At 33.7% G+C, this 18,542-nt stretch overlaps 1 protein-coding gene across 1 annotated transcript; it reads right to left on the reverse strand.

Annotated features, from left to right (window-relative positions):
- Positions 1 to 4,954: 4,954 nt before the first annotated feature.
- On the reverse strand, positions 4,955 to 13,801 carry LOC112736683 (probable transmembrane GTPase FZO-like, chloroplastic). Its single transcript, XM_025786243.3, has 11 exons — positions 13,152 to 13,801; positions 10,647 to 11,209; positions 10,463 to 10,531; positions 9,808 to 10,002; positions 9,539 to 9,670; positions 9,347 to 9,433; positions 8,785 to 9,222; positions 8,527 to 8,691; positions 8,098 to 8,322; positions 5,666 to 5,781; positions 4,955 to 5,389 (listed from the first exon to the last, which is right to left on the reverse strand). The coding sequence occupies exons 1-11, from the start codon at positions 13,648 to 13,650 to the stop codon at positions 5,107 to 5,109; spliced, it is 2,772 nt and encodes a 923-aa protein (XP_025642028.1). The 5' UTR covers positions 13,651 to 13,801; the 3' UTR covers positions 4,955 to 5,106.
- Positions 13,802 to 18,542: the final 4,741 nt, after the last annotated feature.

An 18,542-nucleotide genomic window follows, 5' to 3' on the forward strand; every position in this document is an offset into this window, starting at 1 on the left:
ATATATAAGTTATTAATATAAATCACATTAGTAATTTAGGAATTAAAAGATGTTTGACAAAGTATTAGCAATTCTAAACTCATCAAAAAATACCAATAATTAGTTTTATCGAAAAAAGTCGGACTTGATAATAATATTAATATTATTATTTAGGCTTCATTATAATTAGAGCAAGTAAAATAAATAAAGAAGATAATAATAAAATTATATTATCATCTATTTTATATTTTTATTTCGGGATTCGAAATCGGTTCGTCAAAATAAAACTAATCGTTTTAAAATTTTATTTTAAGAGAAACTTAAGAAGACAATCACAAATGATTTCATAGTATCACATAAAATGCGAATGTACAACAAGAATGATGCATGTCTATTCTTAACGCAAGCCATGAGCTCATGTGTCGGTTGCCTACCCACTCTCGACATTACCCGGACATGAGTCCCAGATATGCCTTTCTAGATGCATACAGTGTGCTTATAAGTCGTACGATTAGGCCGCATACAGTGTGACTTTAAATCGTACGGCTAGGCCGCATACAGTGTGACTTTCCAAATCAATAAGTGTATATCTGAAAAACAATTCTCAGTGTGTCGGCATCCCCACTTTACTTTTCGTTCTTCATCTTTTCCTTTGTATCATTCCACAATATAAATTATCTTTAATAAAAATAATTTATTTTAATATAAAAAGTAATTTTGAATAAAAACTCAAAATAATATTTACATTTTCCTTTTAAAACTTAGTTTATAAAATCTTATTTCTAAGACTTTTACTAATTCCTTTGTAGTTCACAAACTTTTTAGTATTCTATTTCTAACTTCAACATTTTACAAAACTATATCTGAATCCTCAAGTATTTTTTTATATTTATAAAAATAATCCTAATTTTAAATAAAATATCTACTTTATCTCTGTTTTTTTATTTAGTGTCCAAAATACCTAAAAATTTAATATAATTATAAACATAACCTCAGTCTTTTTATAAAAAATAAAACTATACCCTTCAAAATAAAATTTCTAAAAACTAATTTCTTGTCCACCAATGAAACCGAAATTCTGTTTTATTTGTTATCAAAATATTAACTTGAAATTTTATCCATTTTCGAGCTGACTGAAACACAACCTCATTAAAATATCAATTTATTAACAAAATTACATGAAATGCAATCAAATTTCAATAACACTCAATCCAAAAATCAGTTCACTTATCAAATATCATTTATTCGGTAAAAATTTACTAAAATTATACCTTCGTATGAAATCGAAATACTCGAAATTTTGAAAAAATTTTCTGATCGAGTTGTCGAAAAAAAAAATATCCAGAATTATCTGTGCTTCCTAAAATTCCAGTTAGTTAATCTCAAAGGATAGGGGAGTTATGTCACCATCGACTTATACCGGACAAAAATAACACCAACACGTAAAAAAAGAAGATACAAACACTTTTATTGGATTAAACCTTTTATTAGAATTATGGATCGGAAAAAATCGAAATCGAAAGTTCGGTGAAGGTTACGGTTCTCTCAAAGGTTACTCTCAGTCTCTCTTTCCTGTTTTTGAAAGTTCATCTCGATTATGAGTTGAAGAAAGAAGATTAGAGGGTGATATCAAAATTGAGCAAGGGTTATGTGTCAAAGGGAAGGGGTTTATGTGTCGTGTCTTCTTTCTTTTCCCTTTTTTCTTTCTTAATTCATTCGGTCACATTAAATTGCATTAATCAAAGGATAGAAGCATTATTAGATAATAACTCATGATGAAGTGCTTTGGTTAGTAAAAGAAGGAGACATGTGTTATATGTATATATGTATGTATATAACCATGCTAATAAAAACTTTAGTGGATGAATCATGAATCAAAGTAAATGCATCTTAATGGCTCAGGCAAGAGAAAGAAATAGTTGAGCATTGTTAACTCATGATGCTAACTAAAAAACTTATGATGAGTTTAAATAAATAATATATCAGGTTGAATAATAATAATAATAATAATAATAATAATAATAATAATAATAATAATAATAATAATAATATAAGGTTGAATAATATATCATAATAATAATATATAAAGTTAAATATATATAAGTTTCTAATATAAATGACATTAGTAACTTAGAAATTAAAAAATATTTGACGAAGTATTAGCGATTCTAAGCTCATCAAAAAATATCAAAAATTAGTTTTATCGATAAAAGTCGGACTTGATAATAATATTAATATTATTATCTAGGCTTCATTATAATTAGAGCAAGTAAAATAGATAAAGAAGATAATAATAAAATTATATTACCATCTATTTTTCTTCAAAATTTAAAATTGGCTCGTCAAAATAAAACTAATCGCTTTAAAATTTTATTTTAAGAGAAACTCGCGTTAGGACAAGAATTAGAGTTGTTACATTAACAACATCCAAAAAACATACCATACTCTTCTATTACTATCACTCGAATATACTGTCCGCTAAGTTTGGACACTTTTCTTTGTTACTATGAATTAAGAATTTTTACACACACCATTATACAACCCACTCTTCTATACTCTCCAAAATTCAACCACAAAGAAAACAAGATCATTACAATAAATTAGTATCATCAACCTGACTAAAACTAGTTCTTTTTCTTCCTCTGAACCTTAGCTTGGTTTTATGCTGACTTTCTCTAGAGCTTTTTTTTTCATTTATGATTGTTCTCGAAATTGTTCTAAAATTGCATTCTCATCACTACAATACATCATAAGTTGGGATCCAATCCTCCAAGTCTTGATTGCTTTTGTTACTTTGTCTTCTATATAACGGTCATTTTTATTCTCATGCCTATAATTTATTTCGTTCTTTAGTAACTCTTTCCTAATTAGTTTTTTTGCTTTTGTGACTATCTTTTTTATTCTTTAAGTCACTACTAAAAATAGTTGATTAGCTACGAATTTTTCTGCAAATTTTTATCGAAATTAGCAAATAATTTTGTTTGCTGTGATTTTTACTGCAAAATTCAATTTGCAGCATATGAGCTCATGGATAACTATTGCTGCGAATTTTTAAATTTGCAGGTAATTTATCTACGTATTTTATCGCGAAAAACCTATAAAATTCGCAGATAATTTCATGATAAATTAGATTATTTGTCGAATTTCATTTTAAATTTAACTTCGAATTTTTCACGGTATCAAATTTGCAACAAAATTCATAGGTTCATGTGGCAATAACTTTCATGCATAAATAGAATAAATGACCATTTGTACCCATAAAAAATGAAAATACTGGCATATATACCCACACTAGATCGAAACTAAATTTGTACCCACGCAAGATGTCTTTCTCCGTGTGACAAAAGTACCCTAAAGTACTCTGTCACACGGAGGGCATCTGTGAGGGTACTTTTGTCACACAAAAGACATCTTGCGTGGGTACAAGTTTAGTTTCGATTTAATGTGGGTACATATGTCAACGTTTTCATCTTTTATGGATACAAATAGTCATTTATTCTTCACAAATAATACATCCGCAACAAAATTCATAATTAATATTTGCAATAAACTCTGCAGGTAACAAAATTTACAACAAAAATCACCACTCACCTTTGTAAGAAATTTCGCAAATAATCAATTTACGATAAAATTCGTGGCTACTCTTTACAGCAAACTCCCCAAGTAACAAAATTCACAGCAAAAATCATAGCTAAATTTGTTCTATTTTTTTGTTTATTTTATTTTTATCTTGCATATATTTTTCTAATTTGTCCCCTTTTCTCTCTCCTTTGTTGCTAATTCTTTTTATGTGGATCTTTCTTCCCTTTGGTCTTGCCCGTTCAAGCTAAGATTGAGCCACTGTCTTTTTAATAGTGTCTACGAAGCCAGGTGGATAGAGGGGTTGAGATCAACTTGTTATCCTTCTCTCTTCTTGTGCCAATTTTCTTGTTCTATCACGCACACCATCTGTTTCATAACATGTGCCTCCTTGCGAGTCCAATTGGGTTTCTTGAATCACTTCTTTAGTGTTTCTATATTGTCTTGAAAATATATATGGGCCAAGAATCTTCAGAGGTGTTTAAGTTCTCCATGTATTGTACGTCTAAGAACTTCTCTCCATCTTCCTGAGTCTCCACTTCTCTGTGCAGTAGTATTTAGCTAGATATCATTTATTGTCTCCACATTTCATTGGTTCTTTGGGAATCTTCTCTTCATCCTCCACGTCATACTCTTTTACTCGTGGTTTTGTGTGTTCTTTTGTATTTCTTGACCATTCAAAATCATTTCTAACTTCTTCATTAACCATTCCCAAATCAACTATGACCTTTTTATCCAACCATGTTTTCTTCACATAAATATCAAACTTTTCTCCATTTAGATCCATTTAAATCCTGTCATTGATTATTGGCACCCAAGTAGTGTCCATCGTCATTTTGACTGAGTCGAAACTTCTTTAAATCAAGCTTTTATCCACTCTTAAAACGGTTTCCCATACCACCGCTATGATAAGAAAGTGTTCTTCATTCCATGCATGTAGAGGCGTGCCAAAAATTTCAATCTAAACTTTTTTTATCCTGTTTGTTTCTCCTGCAATCCATCTCCTTATCTCTCCAAAATAATTTACCAAAAATGATGATTGCAGAGCTTCAATCATATTCTCTATCATATCAAAAGTTAAGATAATATTGCGTTTTTTATCGTAACCTCTTCTCACTATCATTCACCTCCCATCTTTGGTTTTCTCACATCATAATATTTCCACAAGTAAACCCAAAGCTTTGTAATAATCTAACATACAAGTTGTAAATATGGAGTTCAAATTGCTCACCGACATAGAAGGAAAGACGCATGTTTGTAGGGATAGTGCACAGGCGCGGCAGAAAATATTAAAGCGTCAAAAATAATTTTAAATTTTCTCAGAAAATTTTTTGCCCAAAAAATCATAATTATAATTAACTAAATGAATCAGGAGTTCGTACACAAATACCCTGACTTGATTACTAAATTCACCTTATAATAGATTTTTTTATTCGAAAAATAATATTATGCCAAAATATAGTGGAGAATTCCTAAGCATCATCAACATCAGCAAAAATGAACAACATCAGCAAAAATGAAGATGGTTGCAAAGTGGCAAATTCAAAGTCATGAGACATGAAGATTTTGAATTTCAACTTGTAATGTTCTAAGTTTTTTTTCAACATTCGATAGTTCCTCTTGAATCTCTAGAAGCATGTTAAGTCTATTCTGTGCTTGATCTTGGTAAGGCTTACCAAGGATTTTCACATAATTGTTCAAATTTTCCATGGCTTCATTGAAATCTTTCTTCATGGCCTCTTCAAGCTCAGATGCCAACTTCTCTGCTGTTGCTTTCACTTTATCTATCACACTCTGTCTGCGCCTTGGGAAATTTGATATAGCAAGATACCTGACAGAAATATATGTCAACCAAATTTCAGCACCAAGTCATCAGCATGATCATAAATTAAACCAATTAAATCCTTAGGTACATACCAATCTACATTTCTTATTTATAAAATATGAATCTAAAGGGGCGTATTCTTTAGGTTACATGATAACAACTCTTTCCGTAACAGACTAACAGTGCATATGTTTCTTTTAGAAGATTTAAGATTTTGATATACAATCTTGAGCAACAAGAAAGGAAGCCAAATTATAAGTAAAAATTAGAAAATCATAATACCCGCCAGCAGAACAAATGCCAAGAGCAAGAAGATCTTCCAGTGTTGTTGGTAACACAGATGTCAGTAGCGAAGCAGATACACCAGCCACACCCACTCCACCAAAAGTCGATAAAAACTAAAATTTAAAAAATTTCAGATATATTGACAGTATAATAATTAATAACTGTAATTTTAAGTTACATAAAAATAAATAAATAATGATGTCAAACCTCAATATACAAAAGGAAAACAATATAGAGAACATTTACTACTGAAGATGATCCACATGGGATGAGATTCTCATTAGTGCAGAGGTTGAAAGGGTCAACACAGACAACATAGTGCAGTATTGCAAAAGCTACCAAAACAGAAGGGCATTAAATTTTCTTTTAACAACACAATTTGATGTCGCAAAAGTATTCTAATAGCCACTACCACAAGAAAGCCTTTTTGAGTGGGCATAACAACGATAAAGGACAGCCTAATACTCAAGTATCCTGCATTATCCGAGATTCGCACAAGGACCACATTCAACGGGTTTAACACAGGCAACCTAAACTAACGCAAGTGAGGCTAATTTCGTGACTTAAACCTGTGACCTTGAAGTCACCCAAATAACTAAACCGTTGCTCCGGGTTTCTCTTTGCATAACAATACTAATGGAAAAAAAGTAAGAAAAAAATGAAGCAGCAACCCAGATGAGTCTAGCAGCAATAATAATTTCTCAACATATAGATATCTCTTACTTATCCATGTACTTTGGAGGCCTTATCCTTACTTGAATACAATACTAGAACCATAGCTAACCATATCACTTTGAATGTTAACCCTAACAAGGCCATAGCCTAGACACACTTCAAACTTATTGTTACAAGCATATTCTTCTTTTGCACAATATAATCTATTATTTTTTATTACTAATTTTACAACCAAAATGTATCATATATCATTCTCTTATTGCAATTGAAATCAAATCTTTTCCTCCAAACTTAAGGAGTTCTCTCCTCCTCTCTTTTTCTTTCTCTATCTCTCTCTCCTTGCTTCACCTACTCTCTCTCTCTCTCTCTCTCTTATATATCATTACCAATGGCTAATTACAAATTTGACAACCAAAATATGTAACATGATATTCTCTAATTGCAATTAAAATTAAAATTGAAATATAGCTATATTATATTACTAATTTAGCAACCAAAATGTGTCACGTGACACTCTCATTAAAATTGGGATGAAATATTTTCCTCCAAAATTAATAAACTATCTTCCTCCATCATTTTATCTACCTCTCTCCCCTTCTCTATTTCTCTCTATCCTTTTCACTCTATATATAACTTATAATTTGTATTTTATATTACGAATTTGACAAACCAAAATGTATTATGAGACATTCTCTTATTATAATTAAAATAAAATCTTTCTCTCCAAAACTAACAAGCTCCCTCCCTCCTTCTTCTTTAACTTTTTCTCTCATTTTCTATCTCTCTCTACCTTTTCACTCTACAACAAATAAAAAAAAATTTATAATAAAATATAACTAAAAAAATATGCTCATAATATTATTCACATAAAAAATATATAATTATTATTGTATACATATTTTTTCAAGTTTTTATTTAGTTTTAAATTTTCAATATTTATCTTTTCAATCTATATTTTCACTTTTCTTCTTTCAAATATTTACTACATATAATTTGAAAAGAATACTAATGCTATGATCAATTATCAAAATCAAGATTCAATTGTTAAAAAAAATGATTTTGAGTTAATTTTATAACAATCAATTTAAATTTGTTTATTCTAATATCTAATTATATTTTTATATATAGAAAGAAAAAATATTATTTTTAAATAACAAACATGAAAAAATTAATTATTTTTATTTGTGCAACAAACTTAACCGTTAACGCCTAAATAAAAAAATTTACACATTAAACTCTTTCAAGTTTTAGATAATGAATATTAAAATTAATTATTAGTAAAAAATTAAACTTTTCACATGAAAATAATAACTAAAAAACTTACCACTTAATTTTTTTATCTATAGAAATCTTGGTCTTCTTAGCCAACAGAGACTTTTGTCCCCTACGACCTTTTTGTAAAGTAATCCCTTGACTCAAAATTTTTTCTGTCATAATTTATAATGTCAAAACAAAGCCAACGTAGTTTCAAAAGATATATATTTTATTACGGGCAAAAACACTGGTATTACATAAAACAGCAAAATCAAGGGAAGCCTAGCTTCAAATTCTTCTAAAATTGGTGGGTTGGGTGTTAACTGCACATTTGGTACCTAGTTGAATTGTGTGATTTCGGGGGTGGTAACACTGGCCTTTTTTGAATGATGTGACCGGACTTTGTTTGATACAACACAAATCCACGTCAGCCCAATAAATTTATGAAAAAACAAAAGGATAAAAGTTTACATCATTTCTTAAAGGGGTTCTAAACTTACCATCTCACGAACTTCTTGCTCAAATGACTTTGAAGCTGCACTGCTGCTGAAGCCGTCAATCACCTGACTCCCAGCTTGATCCACTTTCTTTAATGACTCATTCTTCTCAATTTCACTATTTTCGTGGTTCAAAGTTGGCCATCGTTTTTCAAAAGATTCCTTGTATAATCTCCCTTGTTGGGTACTTTTGGTACGTAACCAGTTTTCATATTCTCCAAGTAAATTCTGTGTCCAATCAACAAGCAATTTAGCAAAACATAAAGCAAAATAATGTTTTATAATTGCATCAAATTATGATGCTCTATACTCTATAGTTTGGATTCCTCTATCTACTTCTGGGGTCGACTGAGAAAATAAAAGGTGTTATTTTACTACACAACACACACACACAAAAGAAGAAAAGAAAACTATTTAGAGCTAGAAGCTTACCTGAGTAGCTGAAACAGCAGGACCAAGTATGTCATTCTGGATTCTTGATGTTGCAGGCATTGTAGATTTTTCTCCTTTGAAAGTATATGAAGCAACAATATCAAGATTTGACAATAGTAGAGTAGCTTCAATGAGCTCCACAACACGTGATTTTGTAGTCTCAACCTGGTAATATACCACAGCATACCAATACCAAACCAATTAAAAGGGAAACAAGTTGTCTTGATTAAACAAAATTATGAAATTCTTAAAACATACCAAAGATGAAGTTTGTCTCCTCCAAGAAACGCTCTCAGTTTCCATATCCATTGCAAATTCATTTACACTATTAACAATATCATTCACTGCAGCTAAGTCCTGCTTGGCATATCGGCAATCTTGTGTCACAAGTGTTTGACACGATGAAATTAGTCTCTCTGCAATTCCAACAGGTGTTTCAAGCTTGAGCCTCATTCTATTCATCCCAGGGATTGTTGACCCATCCAAAAAGCTAAACAAGAACTTTTCAAGCTCATCAAAGCTGCTGGCACCATTGTGAGAACCGGAACTAGACAAATCATTAAGCTTCCCAACATTAGACTTAGCAGTAAGTTTTTCTTCAAGAGCAGACCGAGCAGATACTGGATACAATATCACATCTTCAGTATTAAGCAATCTCTGTACATTGTCCTTAACAAAGGACATCGCCTCCTCAAGCTGCATCGAGTTTTAAATATATTTTGTAAATCTCTATTTGTTTTTTAAATACAGAAGAACTACTTGGGAGTAATATCCGTCAAGATGAAAATAACCAATGCGAATTTACAATAAATAAATAAACCTCACGGGCATTCTGATATATGTCAGCTTTGTTCAAAACAAAGACCACTTTCTTTTTCCACTGCTGAGAATAACGAAGAAACGTAATCTGAAAAGTAACATAAAAAAAATTATATAACCCCTGCCAGGAAATTATTTCAATATCACAAAGAAGTCAGCAGTGCGCCCATCCACAGATGACTGACCACCATACCTCACTTCCAGTTAAAGGACGATCGGCAGAAATAACAAACAGAAGCAAGTCAGCACGTGGTACGAATTCCTCTGTGAGACGTTGTTGCCTCTGAAGAATCACATTAGTTCCAGGTGTATCAACAATTGTCATCTGGTTTCAAAAATAATGTAAAAGAATTACTGAGAGCACATCCAATTGCATAGAGGATACTATGCAAGGTTACAATATAAAAAACTGCGATATTCATAGGAAGAAACAGAACAGAATCAAGAAATTAACTGACTGACTTCTTTAAGAATTGGAGCAGCAAGATAGCATATGAATTGACCATCTGGATGTCTTTCACATCGTTGTTGTTCAATATCCACGTCAGTGTATCGTAAAAATGTGATCTCATTAGTAGTGGGAACAACTCCCTCTTTCAGGTATCTTTCCCCAAGAAGTGCATTAATCACAGTAGATTTACCGGAGTTGAATTCACCCTGATGTACCATGATTTTAATGAGATGAAATGTGTGATACCATGTCAAATAACTATTAGCATTCTATAGCATTTGATTTCTATGTCTTCTGAAAAATCCATACAATAGCTAGCAGAACATATAAGTTAGCAAACCAAAAGCATTTTGCATTTTTATACGTAGATTAAAAAGACTATTTAAAGAAACTAATGTAGAGAATAACTACTAAACATAGTAAAAGAAGAATCAACCATTCCCTATATCTGCACCCTACATAAACTCTTCACTAAGATGCTTCCAAATGGAGGCAAATGAACTAAAGTAAGAATAACAAGATCAGAAGTTGAAATAGTTTAGCACTAATTGGTTGATTAGTTTCCGAATAGATGTACTAAAATAATCTTATCTTTTTTGAAATTTAGAGCTTATACCAATGTATATCCCAGGAACCAGAATTTGGTGAGATTCAGCACACAATTACCACTATAACCAGTAAGAATGGCTCGTCAATTTGAGAAACTGCATCATTAAGAAGTGAAACCTCTTCCATCTGCCATGTGAAACCAATCCCAATTCAACACAGAGTAAACAATACAGTGGTCAAAATAAATAATAATGAAAAAAGTATTTTCTTCAAATACCAAATTTTTTAATTAAAAGATCACCAGTGGTGCAGCCTTTTTTATAACTTCTATAGCTTCATTCAACACCAATTTCTCTGTTTCTATTAACTGTTTCTCCTTATCCTCCAATTTAATGAACCCAGCCACAACCTCCGCTTCACTGTGAAGATCAGTATCCATGCTCGACAATGTATGCTTATTCAAAATGCCAGAAACACCATCCAGTGTTATCTTATCATTAGCATACTGCATGTCAAATAGTTTGCGCAGGAAATCATCATCTAACAAACTAAAACCTTCCAAAGTAGTCACAAAACCACTACCACCAGAAGCAAGTAAACTTGAAGCCTCAGCATAAGACATCCTGTCTCCATGCAAATTCCACGAGACAAAAATAGGTATCTTCACTTTTTCACACACAGAATTGACTTCCTTGCTAAGATCTTTCGGATCAACACTACCATATATAAGAAAATCAGCACCTTCGGATTTCGTTGCATTCACTGCAGCATCTATTGTTTGGACGATCCTAGCTACCAAGGGAAGTACCACCGATTCAGATTTCGAATCCAACATAGTATTCCTAGCAACAACAGTGGGAAGACCTGCAAGAGAGAAAAGAATAAAGCAAGCACATAGAATGTAAGACATTAAAAACAACAGAATTTTTTGTTGTTGTTTGTTGTTGTTTGGGGGGGTGGGGTTCATTTTTTACGGCTTCTCCACTTTAAATAATATATATATTTACTTGCATTTAACTTCAATAAAATACCCATGCAAAAATATTTTACATTATATCGAAATTTTCCGCAAAACCTCATTTGACATGTCAACCAAGAGGTGTCGAACTCATCGGATGCTTAGGTGAGAATCATTGCATGCAAGTATAAATAATTTTTTTATTTTTTTATCTATACTTCTATACTATATATAATGGGAATATGGAAAGGATTGGTGTCTAACTTTTTTTCTCTAGAATACCCTTCATTATATACAATCTATAAAAAAAAATCTTTTTTTGCTATTTCTAAGACTTGAACCCAAAACATCTTAATTGAGTTATAAATAACTCAACATCTCAACTAATTCCATTTTTATTACTTTTATATACATTTAATAAATAAAAGAGAAGTGCCTGTTGATACACTAGTAATGATAATACATCAAAATTAAATAGTTATTATCTTGCTCAGTTGCATATCAAATCAGGCCCAAGCAGCATTGATTCAATTGTACAAGTTCTAATGAGGGTTGATACCATTAAAGGGAAGGTTTTGGAGGGGAGAGAGGGAAAGTGAAGGCAGGGGTTGAGATTTTTAAATCCTCTGTTGTTCAAGAGTTTAAAATAAATAGAAGGAAGGTTTGGAGGGCTTGCTATATATGTCTACAATTTTATCCTTTACTAAATTATTATTCATAAAAAGTAAAATGGCAATAAATGGTAATACAAATATTTATTAGGAATAAAAAGGTAATATAAATTTGAATCTCATAAAACCTCCCAATTTGGGGGGAACTTGAAAATGGGGGCATTCGGTGGGTTTTGGAGTGTTAACAAAGACCTTCAAAACCGTTGCCGTCAGAAAAAATAAAATTTGTGGATGAGGTTTAATGCCCCCCCCCCCCCCCTTCCCTCCCTCCCTCCCTCTTTCTTCCAAAACCAAATTTGTGGATACACCCTTCAGGTATGTTTGAAAGAGGAATTTATACCCTTAGGTTATGTTTGGGAAAAAGGATTTTGAAAGAACAGAAAAGTGAGTGAATTTATTGTGCTCTTATTCTAGACCACCAATACTAGCTGAGCTAATTGGACTTCAATCAGTTCTGTTTTTTTTTTTTTTTAATTCACATGAATCAAGCCCGAGATGTAGCACTCCCGAGATGTAGCACATATAAAATAAGTTTGAAACACAAATGACCAGATGTGGATTGTTCATCTTCGGAAAATATACTTTAATATAAGAATGCTTTAAAAATAAACAGAATGAAATGATTAATAACATCTCAACCTTTGTATCATAACAAAACTGTGAATCTACCTAAATTAAAAAATATAAACAAAAACAACTCTTCCCATTGCATTGCCCTCCAAAGCCTCCACTCAAAACATACCCTAAAGCTCAGAGGAATTTCCTCTCATTGTCACATTTACTATTTAACTCCGCCTACGTTACATAGCCTATTTCAGCTGATTTCTACAACTACATTCATTCAGTTAATGTAACTAACACGCATGGATTCAACAGCAAAAGGTGGCTCTATCAAAACCAGTACATCCAAAACTATTATATACTCTATTTAAGATATCAAAGCAATACAAAGTATGGATTTAACATTCAAAAATTAAGTCCCAATTAAGTTAAAAGAAATCTAAAATATGGAGATTTTCTAAATGCACTTGATATTGCTAATGATGTTGGAAATTGGAAGTGAAAACCTCTGGTAAGTTAGTTTTTTTTTCCTTACTAGTTATTTAAAAAAAACATTAATAGATAAATAAATAAATAGACTTATAAAATAAAATAAAAAAATAAAATAAAATAAAACCTTTATCGGAGAGGAGAACTCCGGTAGCACCAGCAGCGGCAGCGATATCGACACGCTCAGAGACGAGCAAGTAGGCGCGTTCTCTAAGAAGATTCTTCAAGACGCAAGCAGCCTCATAAAGCCTGCCACCGCTATCGTCGCCGGCGGCAGAGAGCACAACAACTCCAACGAACTTGGAAACGGCCTTGTCCACCAGATCCAAGGCATTTGAATCGAACACTTCGTCGGTTCGAAGCTGGAGAACCAGCGTGGGGACCTTGAGTTCTGGCCTCTTGTAGCCACCGGGAAACAGCGTCCGTGGTTGTTGCTGCGAGCGGAGAAGTTGCTTTTGCGGATTGGTGGACTGGTCAGGGGCATTATTGGAAATTGAGCATGAAGGAGTGTGGTGAGTGCGGGGAAGAGTGAGGAAGCGAGGGGTGAAGTGTGAAGAAGAATAAGAGGAGGAGGCGTAAGGCGTGGTGGTGATGGAGGTGCGCTGGGTGAAAATGACGGGCACCATGGATATGGCGGAGGAATCTTTTTGTTAGAGGAGGTTCAGTTGAATGTGTGAATGAGTGAATCTGTGTAGAAACTAGAAAGTATGAGAGAGAGAGAGAGAGAGAGAGAGAGAGAGAGAGAGAGAGAGATTGGGTTATCGGGGAAGAGTTTATGGGAGTCACTGAATAATATTGATTTTATCCATTTCCTGATTGGTTTCCATTAGTGGACCATTCAAACATGGGCACATGGCGGTCCACTTCAGTTGATAACAATTTATTTAAAGCAAATTTGTTAAACATGATATAATTCTAATTTTGATCTTAAGCATCTTGTAAGAGCGGAGTTTATCACAAAATAGAGTGAGAGCCGCTAACGTGCGAAGAGGTAGATTATTTATATTATATAGTATATTTTAATAAATGTTATATTAAAAATATTTTAATGAACATATTATAAATTTTATTTATTTTTAAAAAAGATATAAATTATTCACATTAGAATTATACAAAATTATATTTTTATTTTATTTTTTGATTTGCATTAATGGTTATACTTTATCTTTTTTTACAATTTTTTTTGTTTGTAAATAATGAAAAAAAATAAATAAATGAGAATGAAAAACATATAAAAATGTTATATTAAATTTAAGAAATTTTCTAAAATTAGTATAACAAATTAAGAAATGAAGAGTAGTAAGAGTTTTAATATGTATAAGTTGTAGAATTTGAATATTTGTAACTAAATTTTTTTATAATTATTATTATTATGACACTTTTAATGTATGTTTATTGCATTTAATTAGTACTTGATGTTTCAATTGAATAATAATATATATGAGTTTTTTATTTTAATTTTTTTAAAACATTTTACTAAATATTTGGGTAATAATTCTTCCAGTGTCATTACCACTGCAAATCCTTTTACAACAAAGAGAATAAGACATGGAATAACAATGTGAAAAAGAGGAACACGTGAATGTAAATTGTGGAAGAAGTACTTCACATGTAAAATAACAATTTATAATTTGATGATGAAATATTGTAATCGATAATATATAGAGAGCAATAATTTTAAATGCATATTAATTTTGGTTGTGACTGTTAGACAGAACCCTTTACAAAAGAGGAATACATAAACTTGTGCTAATTAAAATGTTATTATTTATAACAAATAAATAGGACTATTGAAAATGATATTGAACAATGAGAAGAGTAAACGTTAAAGTTGAAAATCTTTAGGAATATACCTGGGACAAATTTTCTACGTTGGCGGCGCCGAATGGTGACGTTGGTCTGAGACCCAGAGCTTGCGAGAGGAGGAATGAAGTTTGCCCTGGTTTATGCAATTTATGCAATGCGGCTCCACCGGAGATGAACATCGCGATGTACAATTTGTTTTGAGGAAAAAATAATGGCTCATGGGATCGGAAGAGGATGGAGGAAATAGGATGGGACCGGAAGAGGATGGAGGAAATAGGATCTTGGTACGGAGAGGTGCTAAGAGGGTGACGGTTTGAGTCCTCTCCCATAGCTCCGGGCCATTTACAGGATGTATGACCTCCTGATAGCACCTCATGTAGGCCTCCTTCTTGTAGCAGTCATCGACATATGACTCCAAATTAAGGCCCTTAAAGGTGATGCAGCTGATGGCATGAGGACAAGGAATCCCACTCATTTGCCATTTCCTGCAAGAACATTCAGCAGCAGCCAGATTCACAACATACTTATCTAGACCACACATAACCTCGTACTTGCTAGAAGATGACCAGTATGGCCTCCAGTCCCTAGCTAAGCTTGCCCGTTTCTCTAATTTCTTCCTAATCATTGGCATAATGTTCCCTGGATAATTAAGAACTCTTTCCCTATTTGCAGCCCATCTAGTCATTATATAAACCCTAATATCCTCTAACATGGTCACAATCGGTTTCTCTCTTGCTTCTATTAACACAGCATTGAAACTCTCACTCATATTATTAACAAGACTGTCACATTTAGATAGGAAGGTAAACCTGGATCTTGACCAGAACCTTGGTGGAATGCCATTCAGATGTCTGAATGCTCCCTCATTCACTGCTCGCAAAGATTTCATCTCCTTCTCCCAGCTCTGCCAATGACTTGCTTTAGCACACCTCCACATCTTGTTCTTTAGCTCCAAACCAGGAAACTTCTTCCTGAAATTGCTGTAGAGATGCCTGACACAGAACCTGTTGTCCACTCCTGGAATGACCTCTTCAAAAGCCGGCAATAAGCCCTGTTTACAGTAGGTAAGATTTCATATGATTAGTGTATTTATAAATGTATACATGGATCAAAGTTGCATATGTTGATATATGGTGAACTACCTTTTGCTGATCAGACATAAAAGTGCATTTTGCAAGATTCTGTGGGCCTAAGTCATCGGATAGGTGACGTAGAAACCATACCCAAGAGTCCTTAGTCTCTGCCTCCACAACCGCATACGCAATAGGAAGAATCTGGTCATTTGGGTCTCTTCCGACTGCAGTCAACATTTGTCCTCCTTGGGGGGTTTTCAAGAAGCACCCATCCAACCCAATGAACCTTCTGCAGTGTTGGAAACTCTTCTTGCAAGCATCAAGGCATACATATAGTCTTTGGAAAACACAATAGTTCATTAGCTCTGCGTTCTGTCTCTCTTGAGCAAAATCAGGTGATCGAATTACCTTCAGAATCACTGTGGAACCTGGGTTTGTTCTTAGTAGTTCATGGCAGTAGTCGTTTATTCGCTTGTACTGCTCCCTAAAGGCGCCTTGTATCTGACTCAAAGCCTCCTGTTTTGTCTTAGCTGCCATTGCCTTGGTAACGGTCAGGTTCCATTTTCTTTGAGCCCTTGCAACTAGCTCCTTCACCTTGATCTTTGGATTTTCTTCAACTTTCTTCTTAAACTGGCTACCCAACCATTTGCTGTGCATAATTCCAACCCGGTGTGTCTGCATGCATGTATGTTGGAGATTCATGCTTCTTAGTTGCCAAGTGGATTCCTCACCGACCCTGGCTGCATATAACCAAAAGGGGCAGCCTTGTTGACAAACAGCCCGGACCCTCACCAAGTCACACTTCTTGAATTTAATATTCCTAGCTGTGTGGACTGCATAGGCCGCCACTGTGTCTTTGAACTCTTGCCAGGATTCATACAATGTGCCCACCTTCCATTGGTACTTTCCCATGTCCTTTTGAGTCTTATGCACTGGAAACCTTTGCCCCTCATCCTCAGCAGCATCCTCCCCATCATCAGCACCCGATTCATTTCCTGCAATTACATGGTCCTGCTACAATTCATCACTGTCAACTGCATCCTCATCATCCAAATCACTAGTCAAAACCTTTTTGCCCTTCTCTGTATTATAGTCCTTCGACTTGGCATTATCTTCACCGAATCCACTTTCATAGTCGTATACCTCATCACTATCAGTGAAGTGGATGTCTTCTACACTATTTTCCTCTTCATTAGATGGAAAATATGTTGGGTCATCACTATCTTCCCCACTGGTAACATTCTCACTATTTGCCTCATGTCCCTCTTGGCCTAATTCTGCTCCATCGTCCTTATTCTCGCATTCGGCTTCAGCAGCAACCCTAGCTCCATCACTCTTTTGTACATTCCCTTCGAACACCACTAAATCCAGACCACCACCTAAAGGTTCCTCACTCTCACCACCTACCCTTTCTCCCCCCACGTCCAGAAAACCCACCTCCGGGAACCCATCGGCCTCCTCAACCTCATGCACCACAAACAGATCAACAAAGCCTCTCCTCCCAGCTATGATACACATTTCAATTGCCTCTGTGTCCCTTCTCAACAGCTTCAATTGACTCTCAAAATCATCCGCAGTTGGGTCTTTGTACCATAACACTGCGATGGTGGATTTCACGTATCCAAGCTGTCTCAGTTCCTCGTATGCCTCAAACACACTCCACCGATCACCGTCAATGTCCTCCACAACCGTAGATTGACCCTTCAAGTACTTGAGCGCACCATTCTCATATCCAAATGTCCCACCATGGTGCACCCGCATGTTGAAGAGCGCCATTTCCTCCCCGAAAAACCCTATTAATCAACACAGGGAGTTACTCAACCAACTATGAACAACAACAACTACAATCAGTTCAAACCCTAGCCTTCAATACACCATCGCACAATCCACATTAACAAACGAGAAATTACATTCACATAATGCTTACCTCACCAAGGGCTTTCTGTATGAACGAAGCCAAGTTAACGTCACACAAAGTTGAGCGGCAACCTCTCTCAAGCTACCAACGCAGAATAGTCCTCGCATGAAGGCCTTCCAAGAGTTTCAAACAATCGTTTCACACAAATGTTTCACTCTGCAATCCTATTCTCAGACAATGCGTTGATTCGGGAAGGAAAAATGATTTCGCGGGAAGGAATACCAACCAGCAAGGGCATTTTGGTATTAAAAAATTATTTTTGGGGACAAAGGACGATTTTAAACCAAACTGGAACCTCTGGGACCATTTTGTTGTGAAAAAAAGGTAAGGGACGAAAAAAATTTTAGACCCCTACGTTGGGGACCAAAATCATACTTATCCCATTATTTAATTATAAAAAGTATATATGTATAAATACAGAGAAATATATAGTATTTGATTTGTTGTGTTTATATAGTATTTTTTATAAAGTTAGTGAAAGATTACACTTAAAAAATAAAATTGAAATTATCTATCGAAATAAAAATAAGACAAATTTTTTTGTACCTATAAGTTTGATGTCGAATTTGCCTTTTATGAAAAGTTTTGAATATTTAAAAATTATTTTTTTTAGTAAATTAAACAACTATATATAGATACTATAACATGCACTTAGAAATAAATTATTCCAATTTTAATTTTTTTAATAAATTTTTTATTTAATTCTTTCATAAATAATCTC

Source organism: Arachis hypogaea, chromosome 2 (genome assembly GCF_003086295.3).
Source record: "Arachis hypogaea cultivar Tifrunner chromosome 2, arahy.Tifrunner.gnm2.J5K5, whole genome shotgun sequence".
Classification (NCBI taxonomy): Eukaryota; Viridiplantae; Streptophyta; class Magnoliopsida; order Fabales; family Fabaceae; genus Arachis; species Arachis hypogaea.